The sequence below is a fragment of the Drosophila busckii genome, chromosome 2R (assembly GCF_011750605.1).
Source record: "Drosophila busckii strain San Diego stock center, stock number 13000-0081.31 chromosome 2R, ASM1175060v1, whole genome shotgun sequence".
Classification (NCBI taxonomy): Eukaryota; Metazoa; Arthropoda; class Insecta; order Diptera; family Drosophilidae; genus Drosophila; species Drosophila busckii.
Genome location: NC_046605.1, coordinates 1,923,463 through 1,946,554, shown reverse-complemented (window position 1 = coordinate 1,946,554; position 23,092 = coordinate 1,923,463). Strand labels below are relative to the sequence as shown.

General features: G+C 44.2%; 1 protein-coding gene across 4 annotated transcripts in view; it reads left to right on the top strand.

Annotated features, from left to right (window-relative positions):
• LOC108596733 (AF4/FMR2 family member 4) overlaps positions 1-9,645 on the top strand; it is a 35,033-nt gene extending 25,388 nt beyond the window's left edge. For 2 of the 4 annotated variants that reach the window (XM_017982787.2, XM_017982786.2), the window contains 9 exons: positions 166-291; positions 347-678; positions 737-905; positions 1,126-1,320; positions 1,470-1,536; positions 2,634-3,044; positions 3,528-4,128; positions 4,184-6,076; positions 6,130-9,645. In XM_017982787.2, the coding sequence (XP_017838276.1) occupies positions 166-291; positions 347-678; positions 737-905; positions 1,126-1,320; positions 1,470-1,536; positions 2,634-3,044; positions 3,528-4,128; positions 4,184-6,076; positions 6,130-7,738 (5,403 nt within the window). In that variant the 3' untranslated portion in view covers positions 7,739-9,645. The remainder of the gene's footprint in view (positions 1-165; positions 292-346; positions 679-736; positions 906-1,125; positions 1,321-1,469; positions 1,537-2,633; positions 3,045-3,527; positions 4,129-4,183; positions 6,077-6,129) is intronic. The other 2 variants (XM_017982791.2, XM_017982790.2) reach the window with 1 other exon arrangement.
• The last annotated feature ends 13,447 nt before the right edge of the window (positions 9,646-23,092 follow it).

Here is a 23,092-nt window from a genome sequence, read left to right as displayed (position 1 = left end):
GCGGCGTTAAATTATAAAAAAGCAACGCTAGATGGCGCTGCAATGTCACGCTCGCTCATTAGCGAGATATTCTAAGCAAAAAGCAGGAAGTCTTTTGTATAGCTGCGTGTACTCAAAGCGCTCATACTCATTGCTCACTGTGTTTTTATTTTTTTGTTGTTGCAGGAGCTCAAGGAGAGCTTTAACTATGGACTGTTTGCACCGCCTGTAAATGGCAAAGCGGGCAAATTTTTAGATGAGGAGCGACGCCTGGGCGATTATCCATTCAACGGACCTGTAGGCTACTTGGAGGTGCGTATACTTAATATCAATATAGCCTTTTTTTATTAAACTCTTGCACTTTTAGCTCAAATACAAGCGTCGCGTTTACAAAATGCTTACGCTGGACGAACGTCAGCTGAAGGCTTTGCATACACGCGCCAATCTGCGTCGCTTTTTGGACTGCATCAATGGCGGACATGTGGAGAAAATTGCAAAAATGTGTGCCAAGGGTTTGGATCCGAATTTTCATTGCTCCGAAAGCGGCGAAACGCCACTGACTGTGGCCACGGGCGCCAAGAAGCCCAACAAGCTGCTCATAGCGCTAGTCAATGGTGGCGCGCTGTTGGATTATCGCACCAAGGATGGCACCACAGCGCTACATCGCGCCGTCGAGCATGATTCGCTGGAGGCAGTGAGGTGCGCTCTTTAACATTAATTTATGCGCTTAGTCTTTTAATCGTTTTGTTTAACTTAGCACTTTGCTGGAGCTGGGCGCTTCGCCCAATTATCGCGACGGGCGTGGCATTACGCCTTTGTATATATCGATAACACGCAAATGCGAGGCAAAGATTACAGAGAGCCTGCTGCATGATCATGCCACGTTGGGCATACAGGACAGTCAGGGCTGGAATGAGGTGCATCAGGTAAAGTTGTGTGGGTTGCTGGTGGCGACTTCGAGTTGCTGGTGTTGGAACGTAAACTGCTGGGTGGTGTTGGTCGCAACAAAATTTGATTGTTAAACAAAATTATTTTTATATTATTTTCTCTCTCTCTCTCTCTTTATCTGTCGTGTAACTCTTTTTCACACACACACACACAAACCAAATTGCTTTGCGCTAACACCTCAAATTGTTAAAACTGTAGGCCTGTCGGCACGGCCTGGTGCAGCATCTGGAACACTTGTTGTTCTACGGTGCCGATATGGATGGACGCAATGCGTCCGGTAATAGCCCGTTGCATGTTTGCGCTGTTAACAACCAAGAGGCTTGTGCTAGAATGCTTCTCTTTCGCGGCGCACAACGCGGTGCCCAGAACTTTGCCAACCAAACTCCCTATCAGGTAAAAAAACTCAAAAAAAAAATTAAAACAAACAAAATTAAACTTTTCGTTAGTAGTAACATTCAAACTAAAGCTTGTAGTCTAGTTTAGTAGCAGCTGCTAACATTAAATTAATGCTTTGTGCCCACTAATTACATTTCAATTCTCAGGTTGCTGTCATAGCGGGCAACTTGGAGCTTGCCGAAATAATTGAGAACTACAAATCGGAGGATATTGGTGAGTCTCACGCTAAAAGAAATTCAACATACACAAACATATTCATTCATCCCACGCTCCTTTGACTCGTACTCGACATTCGACATTCTGTTTTACTCATTTTCAATCAGTCGCAATTTTAATTTATCAATCCAATTGTTCAGTCTATAGTTCAGTTAGTCCCACTCATCATTCCCCTATTCAAACATCAAAACTCATGCCAAAACGTTCATCTCAAGGCGCTCATTATCACCGCTCTATATAACTGTACCACTCTATATATATGTATATGTATATGTAATTTGTTAAACAATTTGTATTTGCCTTGCCTTTGCTCGCATCATTTTCTATGTTTAGTAACTCTTTAACTAGTTTCAATATGTTTTTTGCTCGTCTTCACATTACATGTTCTCTCTCTTTCTCTCTTTTACATATACTATATATATACTACATCGTTCAATGTTTTGTTAACGTTTTGCTATCCATTATACTTAACCATACGGTTTAGTGTGAGTTTGTTGTTTGTTTTTGCGGCATTGCTAGAATGTTCGCTTCCTTTTTGTTGCTCTAATTTGCTTTTTGTTACGGTCCTGCGCCATATTCGTGTGAGCAGTAAGTATAGTAAGTAAATGGTGTAATAACATAAGTGATAATAATAACCGAAGCTAACAAAGTGTTAAGGCCTTGTTATGTGTTTCATATTTTTAGTTTGAGTACGTTAGCTTAATTGAAATTCAAAAATTTGATCATAAGTACGCTCAAATGTATTAGAAGTTCATATGAACGAGCTTTGATTGATCGATGTGAACTATCGATAAGCTGCTCATCTCTAGCACATAACTAATAGCCAGGCAAGGCAAGCTGCTGCTGCACTAACTTGGCCAGCAAATGTGACTGTCTACATAACCATAATCGTAACCAACATAAAAAGTGGCTGCTCCTCTCTCCGCCCCCCCGCCCCTAGTCAACAAATCGACACATAAATTTAGCTCTTTAGCGCTGACCGCAAAACGACACAACTCCTACACACACACACACCGCTACATAAAGACTCTTCTACACACACACACACACATGCAATACTTATAAAACGAAAACTATCCTTGCTCACATCGCAGTGCCCTTCCGGGGACCACCGCGCTACAATCCGAAACGGCGCTCAGGCATTGGTTGGCTAAATGCCAATGGGGCCGCCGGTGCAGCACTGTTGGCTGCGGCTGGCGGTGGCCTTGGTGGTGCAGGTGGACTAGGCAGTGTTAACGGCAGCCTGATGGGCACACTATCGCGCCAGCAGTTGCAACAGCTGCAGCCGCCGCCGCAACAGCAGCAGCATCATCAACAGCAGCAACATCAGCTTGGCCCACATTTGCACCACCAGCACCAGCAGCCGCATCTGCTGCAGCTGCATGGGCCACCCTCGCCATGCCCATCGGAGCACATGTTGGGCGCCTACAGCTCGGCCAGCTCGAGTCTATCCGAAGGCTCGTCAGGACATCGCTCGCACGAGGACGACATCAGCATTGTAACAGGTAAAGCAAAAACTTTTACTTTGATTTTGCCAACAAGTTACGTTCTAAGTTTGATTTTAAGTTTGTCAAGTTAATTTAATTTAGACTCTAGCATAAAGCACAAGCAGAGGTTAAGTATGGACAAGAATTTATATATTAAGCATGTACTAGCTTAGCTTTAAAATATTATTTTAAACAAATACAAGTGCATGTTCAATTAAGTACAAATATAATTTAATTGAAATTACACTCTTAAGAAAATTTTACATACAAGTCATGCACATTTTTCAATTTAATCAGCTTGCATACGCTTGAATAAATCCTACACGTTGCTTGTGTATCCTGTCGCTCTTAATTAACTTTTAAGCCTGCCCCACAGTCTTTCACACACGCTCATTGCATACGCTCATTTGTATCTCTGTCTCTCTCTCTCTCTCTCTTTCTTTCTTTCTTTTGTTCAAAACCCACTCACACTTTCAGTTTGCGTGTTTGCCACATCCACAGATAAATCGCTGGGCGACACCAGCGACATCATAAGCGACTCCAGCGGCGTGGGCACCAACTCGGACTCGGCCGCGTGCTCCATTGGGCATCCCAGCACTACGGTTGTGTGCATGGAGCCCTACGCCGGCAATACAGTGGGTCACATACGTCTGCAGCCTGGCGATGTTATCGAAGTTGTTGGCAGCACCGACTGCGGCCTGCTCGAGGGCTACGTGCGCGGCACCAATCAGTCGGGCTTCTTTCCTGCCGACTGCGTGCAGGAGGTGAATCTGCGCCAGAAGCACATAACCAATGTCATGACTGCCAGCACTGGGATGCCACAGCAGCAGCTCCAACAGCAACAACAGCAGCAGCAATCGTCCTACCAAGGCTCGCCACAGTTGAGTCTAGGTGGGCACTCGGGAAGCTCCAGCACACTGCTGCAGCAGCCGCATCAGTCGCCATCGCTATCCATGAACAGCAATGGCAGCTGCCAGCAGCAGCAGCAACAGCAACAACAACAGCAGCAGCAGCAACATCAGCTGGACAATGGCGGCGGCGGCATGTCCAATCTTACAATTGGGCAATACAGCAGCGCTACAGCTCCACGAATTAAGAAGGGGTAAGTAGTCAGTCCCACTGCCTAACTGTTACTAATTGCTCCTCCTCCTTTGCAGCGCCTACAATGCGCCTCGTTCAGTTGTTTTGCATCGCGCCAAGCGCGGCTTTGGCTTTATACTGCGCGGCGCCAAGGCCAGCTCACAGTTGATGCAGCTGCGTCCGTCGGAGCGCTTTCCAGCACTGCAATATTTGGACGATGTGGATCCGGGCGGTGTAGCCGACATGGCAGGACTGCGTCCAGGCGACTTTTTGTTGACCATAAATGGTGAAGATGTTAGCGCCGCTTCGCATGAGCAGGTGGTGGAAATGATACGTTCGGCTGGCGCTTTGGTCAACATGACTGTCATTTCGCCACAATTTCCGCATCAGATGCAGGCTACGGCGCAGTATTTGCCCAGCGGCGCGCGTGTGGGCGGACAACTCTCGAGCGGACCGAGCACGCCACAAAGCTCGCATAGGCAATGCGCCACTTTGCCCAGAAAGATGTCCATGGGTCCGGGCAGTCATGTTAGTGCTGGTGGTGGCGGCTCTTCGGCTGGTGGTAGCGTGCGCATGGCGCCCATGCCGCCGCGTCGTGATCCGAAGACAACGTTAAGCGTGGGACGCGCACGTGCCAAGTCCATGGTGGCTGGCTTGGAGAATGGCGGCGAAAAGGAGGACGAACTGCCGCACACCAAGTCCAATTCGGTGGAGTCCATTGCCACGCCCACGCCCACACATCCGGGCACGCCCGTGCAGCTGCGCACGGCCAGCATCAAGGCGCGTCCCACCTCCAGTCGCATTACCGCCGCCGAGCTGGAGGAGCTGTTCCAGCGCCAGCAGGGCGAGGGCAGCGCTGCAGGCGCCAATCGCTATGCCACCATGATGACCAGCTCGCGCTTCCAGTCGGGCACAGACAGCGGCGCTGCCACGCCCCCAGCCACCAATGGGTCGCCGCTGCGCACTGGTCCGCTCGTGTACGGCAGTGTTGCCGAGATGAAGCGCAAAACGGCGCGCAGCAAACATGGCAGCGGCACGCTGCGTGGCAAGCCCGTGGCCACGCCCACAGTGGGCGGCGCAGTTGCTGGCAGCGGACGTGACTTGAAGCGTTTTCATTCCACGCCAGATTTGCATGGGCCGCAGCTGGGCTCGGCCTCGTCCATTTGGCAGGTGGCCAGCAAGGGACATCACTCCCAGGATGATGTGGCCACGTTGCATGCCTCGCTGCAGCGCCTCAATGTGGCAGGCGAGCGTGAAGCGAAAGGCGGCGCAGTCTTACCGCCGCCCAATCATCCACCGCCGCCGCCGCCAGTGGGTCAAGTGGTCAAGGTGGAGACACGCAGCAGCGTCTCGGAATACGAGAGCACGCTGTCCTTGCAACAGAAGCTGAAGAAGCGCACCGAGAACGATGCGGTCACTTCGGCTGCCATCGATGGAGTCCAAAGCAGTTTCAATCCCTCGGCTAATGCCAAGATTTATGCATCGCCGCAGGAGCTGCGCAATGTAATGGCCTGGAAGCTGCGCCAGCAACAACAGCAGCAGCAACAACAGCAGCAACAGCAGCAGCAACAGCCGCAGGAGCAACCACAACAGCAGCAGCAACAAATACACGTTAGTCAATATGCCGCGCCCACACAGTTGCGTGCAACAGCAAATGCAACGCTAGTCTCGCACTATGCAGCGCCACAGGTGCAACAGCAGCAACAAGCGCCGCCAGCAGCAGCAGCAGCAGCTGCTCCATCAACGCCACCAGCACCGCCACCGCCAGCGCCACCAGCGCCCGTACAACAGCAGCAGCCACAATCCAATGGATCTGCTGCTGCTGCACCACCCATACCCGAACCCGACTACAGCTGCAGCGAGTCCGATGGCGAGGATGAGAACTCAATTCTGGTGGCACGCAATACAAAATTGAATGAGAAAATAACGCTGTTCGATGTGCCCGAGACCAGCGGCAATAGTCAAGCCAGGTAAGCAATCATCGCATTATTATTTAAACTATTTATTTATTTTTGCATTGCAGCGGCAGCAGCTCCGCTTCTGGCTCTGGTGGCTCCATATCGCATTCGTTGTCCGTGGAGGAAATACAACGCATACGCAGCAATTTGAAAACATCCAAGTCCTCGCCCAATGGATTTTTGAAGAAAGACGATGAGCCACAGCAGCAGCAGCAACAGCAACAATTGCAGCCACCGCCAGCAGCAGCAGCAGCGGGTGAGGATGAATGCGACAACAGCAGCTCAGGCGTAAGCAGCGATCAGGAGCTGCTGGCCATGGGCAAACCCACAGACACCATCAAGAAGAAGCCAAGTGTTACCATTGTGGAGGAACCCAAGACCATACCAGATCAGCCAGTTAAACAGTTGAACAAAACAACCATCAGCATTGGCGCCAATGCCAAGCTCAGCAGCAACAGCAATGTGGCACATGTTGCCGCCGCCTATGAAGCGGCCACCAAGTGCAACAACAATCTGAACAACAATCACAACAGCAGCAACAACAACAGCACAGCAGCAGCCACAACCACATTGACTGTTAAGCAGCTGGTGCAACAGCAACATGCGCCAGTTATACAGCAACAGTTGAGCGGCAACAAGCCCACAGCAATTGTTACCGGGCAAAAGTTGCAGACAGTTGGACCCACAGGCAAAGTATTGAGTCCACAGGTGCTGGGACGCATACCCAATGTGCATCACCAGCAGCAGCTGCAGCAACAGCAGCAACAACAACAACAGCAGCAGCAGCAGCTAAATCCCAATCAAAAGCTCATTGCTACACAGCAGCAGATATTGCAACAGCAGCAGCAACAGCTCGCACATCAGCAACACTTGCAGCAAATTTTAAAAGCCAAGGCTGCAGCTGCTGGTGGTGCCAGCACTGCCGCCTTGGTGGCCAAACAGCAGCAGCAGCTGCACAAAGGGCAAAGCCACGAGTCGGAGATGGAACAACGCTCCGACTTGGAGGATGACGATGGCGAACTGAGTCCCTCGCCGCCAGCCAAAGCGTTCCAGCGTCACAATTCGCTGACACGCAAGCAGGCGGCGGCCATTGCCATGCAGCGTGGCGCCACACGCAGTTCGGCAGTGTCGTTGGTGCAGCTGCCGCCGCCTTTGGAGGCGGACAGCGATGGCGAGAGCCTGCAGCAGCAGCAGCAACAGCAACTGCAGCAGCAGCAGTCGCAACAGCAACATCAGCAGCAGCAGCTGGCCACGCACATTGTGGGCATGTTGCCCAGCGGCCAATTGGTGGCAGTGCCATCTGCAGCTGTTGCGGCCGCTGCTGCCGCCGCCGCTGTACCGCAGCAGCCAGGCGGCAGCAACAACAACATGCAATTTGGCACAGAGAATTTGGTGTTGGCGCCGCCGCCGCAATTCTGTGATTGCAACGATGCCAAGCATGCGCCGCAATATCATCCCCAACAGCAGCAGCAACAGTTGCAACAGCAGCAATTGCTGCAGCAACAGCGCCATCAGCAGCAGCTGCAAATGTTGCAGCAACAGCAGCAGCTACAACAGCAGCAGCAGCAACATCAGCGTCTAAGCGGTGGCGCTGGTCCAGGCGCTGTGGGCACGCTGGGACGCGTGCGCATTGTCGGCGCCATGCCCAAGGCCAACCATCATCGGTTGCACTAAAGCAACAGCAACACACAGCAGCAATCATAAGTTAAACTTAAGCGTAAACATTTGCCAAATTGTTAATGAAATAACAAACAAAAAACAGAAAATATTGTTAGTGTTAGTTAACGAACAGTCATTGCCATTCACAACGAATAGCTGCACTCGAAATAGACATTCACACACACACACACAAACAATTGCCAATAGCACTGCATATGCAAAATTCGAATTACAAGTGCAAACAACATAAATAATAATTAATTAGCGCATTAGCCGATGCACTTTAATTTTAATCTGTTTAAGTTCTACAAACGAAAAGAATGAAAGTGAAACATTAATATTATTTTTATTATATTTATTGCGTGTGATATAAATTTATGTACGCGGCGTTAGCGCAGCAACAAGTTAAACAACAAACAACAAAAAAGCATAATTAATTAATTATATACATATATTAAACATGTTAAGTAAAGCTCAATATGTAGTCATTAGCAAATGCATTGAGAGCAAACTGAGCGCGTTAATCCGATGCTGACAGTTTGCTTTCGATGCGCCGAGCATTTGTGGTGAAAATATTTAATTAATTCAACAATATTCTCACTACAAATACACACATACATACACATACGTATTACTATAAAAAATTAGCGAGTGTTGTTAGGCTCAAGGCTCATTTTTCTTCAGCATCCATCCATAAATCATGCGTAACGTTAAAGCACAAAAAAAAAAACAAAAACAATGAACATTTAATATTTAACACATTCATTATAAACATATAAAACTCAGCATTTAGCGTACGTTTTTTATACGTAAACATATTAAGCACGTCGTAAACCAATAATATGAACAGCAACAATAATATTTGAATTTTTGCGCATTTAGCCCAAGTTTCTCGAGTCAAGTCTAGTAAACTAACTACAATACTAAACTAAAACGCGTTTTTAAACACATATGTAATTCATTGAGTGGCGTACTTTTTAGAGAAAATAACGGAAACGTCTTGAATGGAAAGTCGTAAATTTTTGCTAGTAAAATTTACAGATTTTTACTTTTAACCGAAACACTTTTTTTGTAACCATTGTTTTTTAGAGCAAAACTTTAAAAAAATACATACAACAAATTTTTGAAAATGGTTCTCAAATTATAAATAATAGACAACCAAACTTATATAAAAAAGCAAAAGCAAACCGAAACAGTTAATGGTATTTAAATGTTCACGAGTAACAATTATTATAAACTAAGGCTGATTTTATTGCATCATAGTGCAGACAGTATAAAAATATATATGAACGCAAGAACCGCGTGCAGTTTATTAAACACTAGCAACCATTGAGCATAGTTCATACGCAAGCATTTAATTGTTAGCAACAATTTAATAAGCAAGAAGCAGCAAAGTCGCAAATTGCATACATTTGAATAATTATTGTATTGAAGGATAATAAGGCAGGCATATGAAAAGCAGAAGCAAGCAAGAAACGTTTAGAATTGGCAAAATGCACCTTTGCACTAGCATCTAAGTGTTGAAAAGTTATTAAACCTACGCATATAAATTATATATATATTGGCAAACTTAGCTTATAATTAGATTTTAGCACATACACACACATACATACACTATTTAGTTAACGCAATAGTCGCTAATTATTTGTAAATTGTTTTAGTTTCCCCACATCATCCTCCCCCTACCCCATCCCTACCCACACTAAACTAGTTGCTTTTAGCTTAAGTTGCATGCTAGCTTCAAACATGTCAAGTGCTCATGCAAGTCCTACCTATGTATAACTAACTAACTATATTCTAACAATATGCATACGATATATAATTATATATGCAGTACATAGTATGTCGAGTAAACAGCAGTGAACGAGAGTTAGAGCGAAAGCAAGTGCAGCAAGCCAGAGAGAGAATACTTATTGAATATGCATACTACGTTAACAAAAACACATACATAATGTTACAATTGGAGCACACACACAACACACACACACATATTAAAAACATGTATTTAAATTTATGGAAAGCAAATATTTATTATAAGTCATAAAAATATTCACTTATGTATTATGAACATGCGTATGAAGAAATCAATAAATATGAATGAAAAATCAAGAAGATTGTAAAGTATACAAGGATTTTGTATACGGGACCAAACAGAATTAGACGCCAATCCAAAGGACACTAAAATCAGTCGTATAGTTTCAGTGTAATGTCAAATTTACCTCTTCAGAAAATTCGTTTTTTAGCTCCTGCTAAATCGAACTGCATTCAAGGATTTTCAAAATTGCGTAGAAAAAATTTCAGAAAAAATTTGCAGGGGTAGGTCGCAAAATTTGTCCCAAAAACACAATGTCCTGTTTTTCTCGCAAACTAAAAGGACTACAAGGATGTCCTTTGGTGTCCAAGTAGTGCTCAAGGAGAGCTATCAGAATATACCACTCAAAGGAAGAAAGTCCTTACAGGAGCCGAGAAAAACAGCATTTTCTGTATACAGAAAATTGGCTATATCTCCCGTATCCTTAACAGGATCAGGACGAAAATAAGGCCAAACGATTCTTATTAAAAGGGACTATCTACTTACCAAAGGACATCTGCGTAGTCCCTGTAGTTCCGGAGATACAGGACATTTTGCGTTTTTGGGCACTTCCTTCGCGCCCTGACGCTGAAAATTTCCAAGTTAATGGACAATTAGATAACCCCATACTTTTTTGATGCCAGATCGTCATTTATGTGCCTTTAGTTTTCGTTCCCCTCGGTTGTAGTTTGTCCGCAAAAAAAAAATTTTGGCAGAATACGGCCAGAGTATGGCCAGTTAGTGGCCCTATTTTCTCAACACATAACTCGCAGTGCCGGTGCTGGCGGAAACATGAAATTAGCTGATTGAATACTATTTCAGCCCTTCTGCCTCTCAGAAGTGCCCACTCTCGCTGTTGCCCAGCTGCATGGTCTCGACCTCTAAGATTGCGTGTTTGCTGTCTAGAATAGCCTTTGTGTGGACACGGGAGTTATAGCCAATTTTCTGTATACAGACAATAATAATTAATTAAAATAATAAACGTTTTCTGTTCAGGGCTTCCTGTAAGCGCCCGTTTCCATGGGTCCTTTGAGTGGTATATTCTGAAAGGTCTCCTTAAGCACTACTTGGACACCAAAGGACATCCTTGTAGTCCTTGTGGTTTGCGATAAAAACAGGACTTTGTGTTTTTAGGCCATATTTTGCGACCTACCCCCTGCAAATTTTTTCAGAAATTTTTTCTACGCAATTTTGAAAATCCTTGAATGCAGATCGATAGATTTGATGCCCAGGAGTTCGAAAACGTATGTCCTTTTTGGATTGGAAGGATAACAGAGGAGCAGGAGCTAAAACACCAATGTCATGCAGATTAAATAAAAACGGTTTTGGTTTATTTATTTACAAAAGTAATATTTTACTATTTTATTTTTGTTTTGTATGTTGTCTGGCTTCTTTTATATTAAAAGAAAAAATCTACAAATGTTTGTTTGTTTGTTTCTTTGTTTTGTTGGCCAACAACAAGAACGGCAAACCGAAGACCTTCTGCACCAAAAACAATTTGGCTAAATGAAAAACCAAACAGAAAAGCTGCTATAGAGCGAACGCTTACCACACTATGCATTTAACTTAAAACAACAAATCAATTGCAATCGTTTGATTTGCGGCCTTTACATGTGTACTAGGCATATAGTAAGTATCGTATATGTTTTTTAAATTATGCGCTTAAATTACGTAGCGTTTGCATTTGCTTTTGTTCTGCTTAGTTGTTGTCGCTGTCGCTGTTGCTGCTGCTGCTGGTAAATTGTTAAAGTTTTGGTTTGCCGCTGGCAGCTGTTTGCTTTGTAATTGATATTGAGTTTGCCTCGTTTCAAACATGGACAGAACCATGGGAGAGCTGCTTAAACGCTTTTGATATAATATAATGTATATATATGTGTGTATATATGTAATAATAATATGCCATATGGTATATAGTAATAATAATAATAATGTGTATATATATAATTTGCGTTTTTGTTTTTCATATACTATAAACAATTTGTTTTTTTTCATCTCGTATCATTAATTACAAACTACAATTTGCGTATTTTGTTTTATAATAATTGTAATAATAATTTTTCTTAGAGTTTTGCTTTTGCTTTTTGTTTGTTTTGCGGCTTAAATACTTTGGGCTACGCGTTTTTCTAGGCGTGTGTGTGTGTGTGTTTGAGTACAATGGCTTATGTTGTTGTTCTTATTGTTGTTGTTTTTGTTTGGAAGTGTTTTCATTTTTTTCGTATGTCTATGGCCTCAACTGAACTACTAAACTTATGGACTTATGGAATTGCGCTAATTAAATGTTTTATATAATAATTTCATAGCTGGAATCTCGCGGCGTTAACTGTGTACATGTGTATGTGTGTGTGTGTGTGTGTGGGCTGTAGGCGTGGCACAAACGTCACTTGGTAACGTTGGCCAAAACGCAATTTCTCTTTTACCTTTGCTAACAATTTGAACGCTTAAGCTGCTCGCTTAGCTCTAATTGCAATTAATTGTTAGCGCTCGAACTTACAATAAACTTTACGTGTATAAGTGGATAATATTTTTTTTGTGTGTGTGTGTATATAAATTTATTTAACAAACTACTAATATTGAGCGCTTAATGCACTTTATATATATTTACTACCAAAAACTACGCATAGTAATTATGTATATAGCATATGTGTATATATATTTTAAATATGTTACTTTTTGCAAACTTTGCTGCGCGTATTTTTTAAAAATCTTTCATTTTAAACTTAATTGTTTAAAAAAATTAATGTACAATAATAATAACTGTTGCATGCTCGCTCTCTCTCTGTTTTAAAAAGTTACTGCAGATTCAATTTTTTGTCAAGCAATTCAAAATATCACCAATATTTTTGCTTTTTATACAATTTTACGCTTTTTTTTTTTGCATTTTTGTTTATGTAAAAAAAAGATGAAATAAAATTAAATACGTTATCAAATGTACAACTATTATGTATGCAAATTGTTAAAAAAATTTTAGTTGTTGGTTCCACGTTTTGCTTAAGTAAAAATTAATTTGTTGTGTGTGTTTGTTTTTGGGGGCGAGCAGATGAGGGCGCTGGGCGTGGCCAAGTTGCATTAAGTACAAGTGCTTAAGTTTTGCGCGCTGTGTCTATTTAGTGGGTGGGGTGGGGGGGCTGGCTAAAGTACTTTGCGTATACTTTTTACTTTCATTGCTTGTTGACAGTTACTTTAGTATTGGAATGTCTTGGCTGCTGCTGCTGCCACGCCCAGCAGCGTCTGCGCGCGCCTTGGACCGTTTGCTGCGCCTAATAATACAGTTACATAGTATATATATATATTAGAAATAAGAGTACGCAACCTTGGGACTTAACAACGAAAACGATAACATGTGAGGCAAGTGGGCGTTTAACAACAATTTGGGGGAGGGGGCTGGGAGATTTACTGCAGTATATCCTGTATGTTGAAGTTATCCGTATCCAGCGAGTTGATCAGATCCTGCGTAGAGAAGTTGCCATCCACTGGCAGATTATCCAGAAATTCGAGACACAAATCATTCGAGTTGGCCACCACCGAATTGATCGTTTGGCTAATGGAACTGGCGCTGGCAATGGTGGCGCTATTGGCGCCATTAGCAACACCAGGCGCAGCACCAACATTGTTGTTGCTATTCACCTGCAACAGCTGCTGTTGCTGCAGTGTTGTTGTTGTGCTGCCATTGTTGCTGCTGCTGCTGCTGCTGCTCTGCACAAACTGTTGCTGATGCATGCTGAGTTGCTGTTGCTGCTGGGATTGCGACATGTGCATGCTGCTCATTTGCATTTGGCTGGCCATCATGTTGCCGCCGCCATTGCCAGCTGCATTTTGTTGTTGTTGCTGCTGCAGCAACTGTTGCATTTGCATGTTGTTGCCGCCGCCACCAGCAGCAGCAGCAGCCATATGTTGCTGTCGCATAAGCATTTGCTGCTGCTGCGCTGGGGTGAGCTGCATCTGCGCACCATTGGGCACGTTCATCATGCCGCCGCCGCCGCCGCCATTAGGCGCTCCGCCTGCAACATTGGGCGCACCATTGGGCATAAAGTTGCCTAAGGAACAAATTGTTTAATTTTGAATTTAATTTGTAGTAAATTCATGGACTTACCGCTATTGAAGCCGCCTGGTTGCTGGCGCATGGGCGCACCCGGCGCTGGTCCACCAAAGCCCATTTGCTGCTGCTGCTGCGTCATCATCATGTGGCGCCACTCCTGCTGCGATCCCATTGGCATGCCATCCGGCGTAACCTGCACATTGGGCGGTCGCTGCTGTTGCTGCTGCTGCGGGCCGCTCATGCCGCCGCCGCCGCCGCCACCGCCATAGGGCATGCCCGCTGGCACGCCACGTGGTCCGCCAGCTGCGCCGCCATGTTGCTGCATATACATGGCTGCATGTTGTGGACGCATCATGGGTCCGGATGGCGGTATTGGCTGCTGCGTCATGCGTCGCATTGCTGCCGCCTGCGCTGCATTGTTGGGAAAGCGTCCAGCGCCAGGACCAGCACTTGGCACGCCAGCAGCACCACCACCATTGGGGCCGCCGCCGCCGCCACCAACTGTTTGCTGCATCATTTGCGCTTGCATTAGCTGCGCCTTTGTGGCATTGTACTCCGGCGGTGGCGGACGCGCGCCGCTCATGTGTTGCTGCTGCTGTTGCTGCATCACCTGCGCGCGCATCATTTGCTGCTGCTGCAGAAACTTGGCTTGGCTGGATGCGGGCACTGGACCGCCATTGCCCATCATTAGCTGCGTATTGGGATTCTGCATGGGATTCATAGGTCCGCCCAGCTGCATGCCCGGCATGCCGCCCATGGGTCCACCGCCCATACCACTCATTGCTGCATTCGGGTTGCCAGCATTGGGATTGCCCACTGGCGTTTGCTGCGCCTGCTGCTGCATCATGTTGCCGCCGCCAGCGCCATTGGCATTGGCTGCTGCTTGCGCTTGAGCTGCAGCTGCTGCTGCTGCTGCCGCTGCTGCCTGCGCTTGCGTTTGACGCTGACGCATATTGGGCGGCACCTGTTGCTGCTGCGCCGCTTGCTGCGCTGCCTGCTGCTGTTGCGCGGCTGCTGCGGCGGCAGCTGCTGCTGCTGCTTGTTGCTGCTGCTGCTGCGAGAAGTTCATGCTTTGGCTTTGGTTGAGCGAGAAGCCATCGGAGGGTACTGCAAAGTGTTGAAAAGTTGAAGCTGCTGCTTTTAAAAGTGAAATTTGCTGCACTTACCATTTGCATTGTTCATATTTTGATTTGGTTGCTGCTGCTGCTGTGGTCCATTGCTGCCGTTGTTGCCAGCATGCGGCTGTTGCTGCTGCTGCTGCGCATTGGGATTGCCGTTGCCTGGTTGCTGCTGCGCTGCCTGCTGCTGGCTGAAGAAGACGCCCTGCTGCGCAGCCACCGACACATTGCTCTTCATGTCGCTGCTCAGATGCAAATGCTGTCCAGCGGAGACCTGCAAGCGACAACAAAAAAAGGTTAAACAAATGACTAAAATTGCTATAATAAAGTTGCTGCATTTTGCTTTAAATATTGTTGAACTTGAACTGTTTCTTTAACTTAAATGTGCGCATTTAATCCTGCCACGCTCTAAGCTCAACACGCACAACAAATTCCATTGAATGCGCTGGTTCGCCCAGTCAAAGGTTTTAAGGCTAATTCCAGGCAGCGAGCATGACGTGAGTAAAGGGGGTTGGTGGGGGTTGGGGGTAGCCGCAATCGGAATCGCAGTCGACACCTACTCCATTTGTGGCTGTCTTATTTGCTGTCAGTGCTCGAATGCGACTGTCAACAGCAGCAGCAGCAGCGACAGCAACTGCTGCTGTGCGCAAAAGAGACAGCTATAGTTGGCAGACATGCAGACGTCTCTGTATGTGTGTGTGCATTGGTATTTGCAGCTTATTATCGTCACGACTGCAATCGCATCCGCAGTACACATCCGCCTGCTGCCAAAGAGCGAGCGAGCGACAGAGAGCGGGGCGCATAAATCTTTGGCTGCTTTTCCATAGTCTACTTAAGCGGGCAGTCTGGGCTCACACACACAGCCAGCCACAGTTCATATTCATATTTGCCACTTATTTGTTATTGTAATGAAGCAGCAGAGAGTGAGTGGGGGGCTATCGGCAGTCTCACAATTCAATGCCACTGCACGCCCCGCCCCGCCCCCTTTGACTTTTCGTGTTGCTGTGCGCTCTGATGTGTGAACGGCAAAAGTAAAAACGTTTGGCCTCCATTACCAAAGCCAAAGGCAGCGCGCCCACCTTGCGCGCTCGCATATCCTTGTTCACGTCCTTGTTATGCTTGCATGGCTAACGCATTGCCAAAGCCAATAAATCTTGGCGACACAACGTCAAAAACGCACAGAGCGCCCAAAGCCTAAGTCACGCTCTCGCTCTCTCACTCTAACACTCGTTGTTGTTGCTTATGCTTTTTATTGTTATTTTAATTGCTTGTTGGCTTAATTTATGGCACTCACACACACACACACACATGGCATATGTGCATGTGCGCTTGCAGTTGTTGAGCTAATTAAGGCTGGAGTTGCATTGAAGTTTGTCTAACGCTTTCAATAGAAATAAATATAAGTTCCTCAAAAAATAAAATAAAAATATTTAAAATATTTATATTGTTAGGCAAAGGCCTCAGCTGGAATTCATTCTATATTCTAATAATTAATAAGTTACAATTAAAATAAATAAATATTTATTTTTTTCGATTTGCATGGTAGGGGGTGAAAAACTTGTTGAAAAATATAAAGAAATTACTTCGGACCTTCCTACCAAATTTAGTTGCTGTATATATATATATATATATTTATTTATTTATTTTGTTCAATTTGTTGTTTTAAAATATAAGCGAACTACTTGGAACTACTTTGTACCAAATTTAATTGCTCTACTATTTATAGTCTCTAAGTTCTTGTTGCTCATACAGACAGGAAAAATTTAATTGCTCTTAACTTTTATAATCTTTGAGTTCTTGTTGCTCAAGCAGTCTAATGAACCGAAATATAGACATGACTATATTCAATCTGTTAGTATTGTTGATCGACCATATATATACTATACTGCCTATTACATATGCCTTTTTTTTTTAAAGTGTATAAATTTTAATGCTCTGCGCTTTAAGCTTAAAATTTATTGTAAATTGTAAATCAATGAGCGCGCGTCTTTGCAGCTATAAAAGGCATTTTCATTATCATGAAACGGACTTGCAACCGCTTGGGGTGGCAGGTGGCAACAACTAAGTCGCTGATATAGGATATAGGCAAGCACACACACACATCTTGGCGCCCATTGTGATTGTTGTGCGGCAATGAGCAAACGAGTTCATAAAACAAATCATTACAGCAGCTTTCATAAAAGCAGAGCAAACAAGTCGCAGCAAGTCTCGAACTCGTTTAGAGCCAAAGCGTAGCAAAGGCAACATACATAAAATATCAATAAAAAAGTTTAAAGGTAACTGCGACGACGTAACCACGACAGGAGCTGGGAACAGCAGCAGCAGCAGCCAGGAGCTGAAGACGCCTAATTGAGCGTGTTGTGATTGGGTGCCAAGACTCGTGTGATGCAGCGTGCGCCGCCTAAATCTCTTGCTGCTAGTCTCACTCCTCAGCGTCGCGACTCATTCGAATTGCGACACATCATAACAACAACATGTGTCGCTTGAAGAGTGAGAGAGAGAAGACAGGATGATGGATGTGGAATGCGCTTGTGACGACCCAGTTGTATATGGTAGACAAGCTGCATGTATATGATCATGAATAGTGGCGCGATTTGGACAAGGTCTCTATAAAAGACTAGCCGCCGCACCAACACTAAGCTACTCGCCATTCACACAGCACTCAACGCCAATACGCCTGCTAGCAGTCAATCGCTCAACGTCAAAGGGAATGATCATTATTTGAGCAAAGAGGCTACGTGCTTGAGCTATCCATATGCGAGGCGATTGCATACCTTTACGCTCAAATCGCTAGTCAATTGCCTTGACGTCTTTGGTTGGTGCTTGTTGACTTACGTCGTGTGTGTGGGAGTCGATAGGTGGGAGGTTTGTGTTCTCGACCATCTAGAATGACACACATGAATAACTGAGTGCTCAAAACATATGACGACTATCGCTCATTTTGTTAATACAGCGTGAGTGTGATCGTGTCGGTGTTGAGTTTCCTAATTCTGGAACTCTTCTACTAATAATAGATCGATTAGAAGATCTCCAGAGTATCTCATCTCTAGCAAAACTCCCACGCTAGCAGCACGCAAATGAAACTTATTCACTTCTTTTTGCGTCTGTGTGCTTGCTCTTTTTATTGCGGCTCCCTATCACTTTAGCACCTATCACTATAGCGCGACGCTATCATTTTGTTGCATGTCGATCGTCTGGTTCCAGTGGGGTACGTTGCTCGTATGGCTTGTTGATCGGACAACATGTACTCACAGAAATTCATCAGCTAATAACCAAATGTTAATGCCTAAAAAAGTTGTTGCCAATTACCTGTGCCTGGCACTGTAATAAATAATTTGAATGTGTAATAACTCTAAATTTCTTCGAGCCTCTCGAGTCATGTACTATACACTCTGCATCTTAGCAAAGCAAATTCCTACAAAAGCTACTAATAGTTGGCCATAACTCTTGTGAGCTTCTATGATTATCTTGTGATATGCAATGGAATGAATTGGCAACTTGGCCTTCAAAAAAGCTCATAGTTGAAGAGACCAATATACGATCTCTGACTATCGACTTTTCTAAATAATACATAATAGTCAGACATTATGCCATAATTAATACACAGCCATGATGGGTGCTTGATTGATAGATTTACCCAGCGATGATCGTGGCGAGCTATTACATTATATTTTTACAGCTGTGGCGCGCCTCTAATAAAAATATAGTTGACTCAAAGTCAGTAAATTGACATTTTAATTGTGTGTAACTGTTATTGTTCTTGGTGCTAGTACTCAATAGTCTTTGGACAGTGATGAGCTCATGTCTTGGTGGATTGGTGATGTGATTCTATGTGGGTTTATGTCCTCTTAGCGAGGCTCGGCGACTCTGTCTTGATATTAGCTCTACCTCAACAAAGTTCGATACAGCAGCTCGCGAGCTCGGCATTGCTTTCGCTTAGATCTGTCTCTAAGGCCCGTACCCAATGAACAACAACACTCTCGTGACTTGCTCTCATAAGAGAGGCGTCCGATACTTGACTTCTCAGACGTAACACTTTGATGAATCTCTCTCCAGTGCTGCTCATGAGGGCTCACGCGCTGGGCCTTAAGCGATGTGCCTCAAAGCGTAGCCAAAACATTGCGCTTTTCGTGTTTTCTCTAGTCTCGGCTCTGTAGCTCCTGCGGTCTTCACGGTAGCCGTGGCACGTAGCGACTGCGTTTGATGCTGAAATATCTCATAAGTTTCTGAGTACGGTCTCGCAGCTGCATTTCGACAGTCCATTTCTCAGCAAATGAGGTGGCTGTTGTGGCTTTCGGCTTCCATGCTGGCAAGCCTCTAGAAGCATGAAACAGATCGACTGATAAGGACTAATGTCCATAATTGTGCTTTGCTCTTTGGAACAATCGCATATTATAAAACATTGATAGCTTTGACACTTTACGATTGGAATTTGAAATGATGGCTCTCGATTTGGTGTATATAAATTTTATATTCAGAGATAGTTGAGGTAGCTTAATAAAGTGACTAATAACAAGCAGATGTGAAGTACAGTATAAAATACGAGTTTTAAAGAGTATCTAATTTATAAAAGTGCTCTTATTTAGTGCTGGTCTTACACAGTGTAAGATGATGACAGATTGAGATATAATACTGCTATATAATGTGTAGAGTCGTACTAAAAATCTAACTATGTGGTGATGAGTGTATAGCGCAAGTACTAATGGTGTGCATATCTTTTTCATAAATATATTTGCTTGTAAATAACTTCATATACTATGAAGTTGCTCCGACTACTATAAATTATTTAGAATATAGGTCTTAGATTAGAGTATGGTACGCTACGAAATATTTATTTGGCTAACATTCAAAAGATACATTACACGTATTATGAGCAATTAATATCTCTCTAATATTTAGCTCACCATGCCAGACACATACGCTTCGGTTGACCTAAAGTAAGTCATTATCCAACGTGCTTTATTCGCAACGTGACACAATACCAAAATCTTATATATCGCTCGCTGATTTTTTTCTCTGTTTTTCTTATTGCCTCAGATATGATCCAAATAACTGTCATAATTTTCACATTGTCGATCAGATGTTGACGACAATAATGAAAAAATTGAAACAATATTTCAAGCGCGTACGCTCGACGCGCTATACCTCAACCAAAGCTTAGACCGCATAGATTGACTATCTATATGTGCACGCTTTCAGTCTCACACAGCCGTGCTCCAAAACGAGCACGAACGTCTCCAAATCACGGACAAAGTGCGATGATGCGAGCATCGCCTACTAGTACGCCTGCTCAAGCCTCGCTCACGAGCAACAAATAGTTAACTATATAACAGCACGCCTCGTGCCCCCCCTCGCGCACCTTCTCCCCCCACACACAGCTCAGCAAGCAGCCGCATCGCGGAAGGATTTCAACAATGTATGTATGTTATTGATTATTTGACGATCTCAGTTGATATGCCAGTAAATAGCTTCATAATAAATGATGTCTCCATTATTTAATGTGTATTCTGTCATGTCATTATGTCATAGAGACAGTGGAGCAAAAGTTGGAAAGTGTGAGGAGGCTGTGTGAGCCGCGCGAGTGAACTCTGGTTTCGTAGTAGCTTGACTGTCTATTGCAATATTTTGTGTTGTGTGAACAATAGACCTCATAGCATGACTCGCAGCTGCTCAATATGTGTGCCCTAACGCACTCTCTTTTGGTCTAGCGCCGACGCTAGTGCATGCTCTCTGCACTCTCTACAGCTGACATGTAGTGCAGCTCGATGTGCTGGTGCTCTCGTTCTGAACAACAGCATCCAACGATCATATATGTGTAATAATAACTTAAAAAACGTTGTCGCGACAGACCATCAAAAAGTCCACTATATTGTTGCGCCTCTGTCTGCGCGCAGTGGCGGCGCTGCACAGCCCGACAATGCTGAGCGCGAATTTGAAGGTTTTAAATATTAATTGTTGCCTTAGTCTGGCTCTAAGCTACTCGCTCTAGTCGCTTATCTCTCGTTTGTGTGGTGTGTGGTTGTGGTTGGTTACGTAGTTATGTCTAATAATGAAGAAGATATTTTATAGTCAGAGCCAAGCTTCATGATTCAAGATTTTATAAGTGGGCATATAGCCAATGCTAACTTAGTGATGTTGAATCTAAGCTAAGTGAGAAGCTCGAGACAACAGTCGAAAAAGACCGCATTTGCTGCTATATGGCTTTAATACATATGGAGAAGTCCGGCACTCCTCAAGTTTTGCTTATGCTTAAGCTGAGCTTTAGCTTTTTCGTTGTATATATAAATTACAGCGCTGTATTCTAAAACAGCACTTCTATTAAATTCTCTTGGGTTGGTAGTTGAGACCATTTTGTCTCTCGGGTTCGCTAGTACGAAATGCTGAGTGCGTGGAGCCAGTATGACCCAAACATAATAGTTTCGGTCTATTATCATTACTGTTTTCTAACGAGCGGTGTGAGCTAGCGCTCGCTAGGCTCTATAGAAGATCGAGTATGACGAGTTGCTCTTTCAGCCAATGAAGTGTTAAAAGCTAAAAAATGTGTCTTAGCATCATAACATTTTGTCTGTCGACGTATCGTTAGTCGATACGATGTGAGTATGTGTGTCTAACATATGAGTGTGCGAGAAGTTTCTTTATAATATTCCTATAATATTAGGCAAAGTTTAGACTCAAGAAACTAACCGGCTCTGACGAGTAGAGCGAGCAGAATAGATCCTCGCGCCATAGACGCACTCAACTCACTGAATTACCACCGGAGAGCCGCTCTCAAAGCGTTGCAGAATTCACTTTGTTGATAGTGTGTGATAGTTGTGTTGTGCGTGATCAAGTGCGCTCTCAGTTGAAGTTATGTTCTGCCTGGATGTCAATGATTCATACACAGCTTCGTACAACCTTCTCTCTCACTCAGCTTCTCTACTACATTTAATAAACAAATCCATATTATGTACACGCAAATTTAGAAAATTCATGTCAAAATTGTTGTGATTGCTCAGAGCAGCATATGTTTAATAACGTGTGAGTCACGAGCACGAACAGGGTGGGATTGAAAGCGGCCTAGACAAAACGGTTAAGCTTGTGCAGGCTGGGGAAGCTGTTTGTACATTGGCGTATCGGCGCGATTGGCCAGATTGCCCACCTGGGACCCGAGCAAATCACTGATCGGTTAATTAACTGACACAAGAGTGACAACACCGACTGCAAGCTTTGTCAATTAGCTGATATTATATCATTCTCGCCGTACATAGATAATGCGATCTGTTGGTTGTAGTCTCTCGCCGTGTGACGGCCTGGGGATAATCTGATACGCTCCTCCTCATTTTGGGGCGCTTGTGGGGCTCAGCGACATGGCGTTCGTCTTTGTGCTCAGCTAATACCTACCTGATAACTCCTCCTAGTTGTCTTACTTCTGACACGGTCTAGCTTGCATGTGTTGCTTGACATCGCTAACTACGCACGACACACACACACCAACACCACAACACCAACACCAATAGCAACACACACATTTTGCGTTTTCGGGGCCTTCGATACATTAATCGTATCGATATTGACACGTACTCCCTGCTCAACTAGAAGCTATATCTTCTGAGGCATGTACGATAGTGTGTGCGAAGTTGATGACTCCGATAGATAGTGGGTGCACTTGAAAGACGCTCTAATAAAAAGTTTATCATTGAATAGTTTTGTATATCAAGAATGCCCTATTATTTATTTTTTTAAATATAATATAACTATTATATACTAACTAGTACATGTCTCTTATAGTTAGCTAGCATTATAAACATGCTCAGATATGGGTCCCTTTGAAAAAACGGCTTAGTATTACTATATAAGAAATTTTCATATAGTCTTTAATAATTTATAATATTTTTATATAATGCGTTCTATAAACTTTATTGAGTAATGATAAATTAAAGCATATCCATGAGTGCGTCTTATAGTTATTTGCATAAATGTCTCACCTAAAGCTCTATATATCAGAATAATAAAAAAACCGACATTCTGATAGAACACATGCTCTCCTATATAATGATCTAAAGGTACCCAAATAATATATACAAAGGAGCAACATGGTTATACATCAATCCTAGAAGTTAGTCTACATACATATCTGCCTCGTAATAATCATGTGCCTATCAATA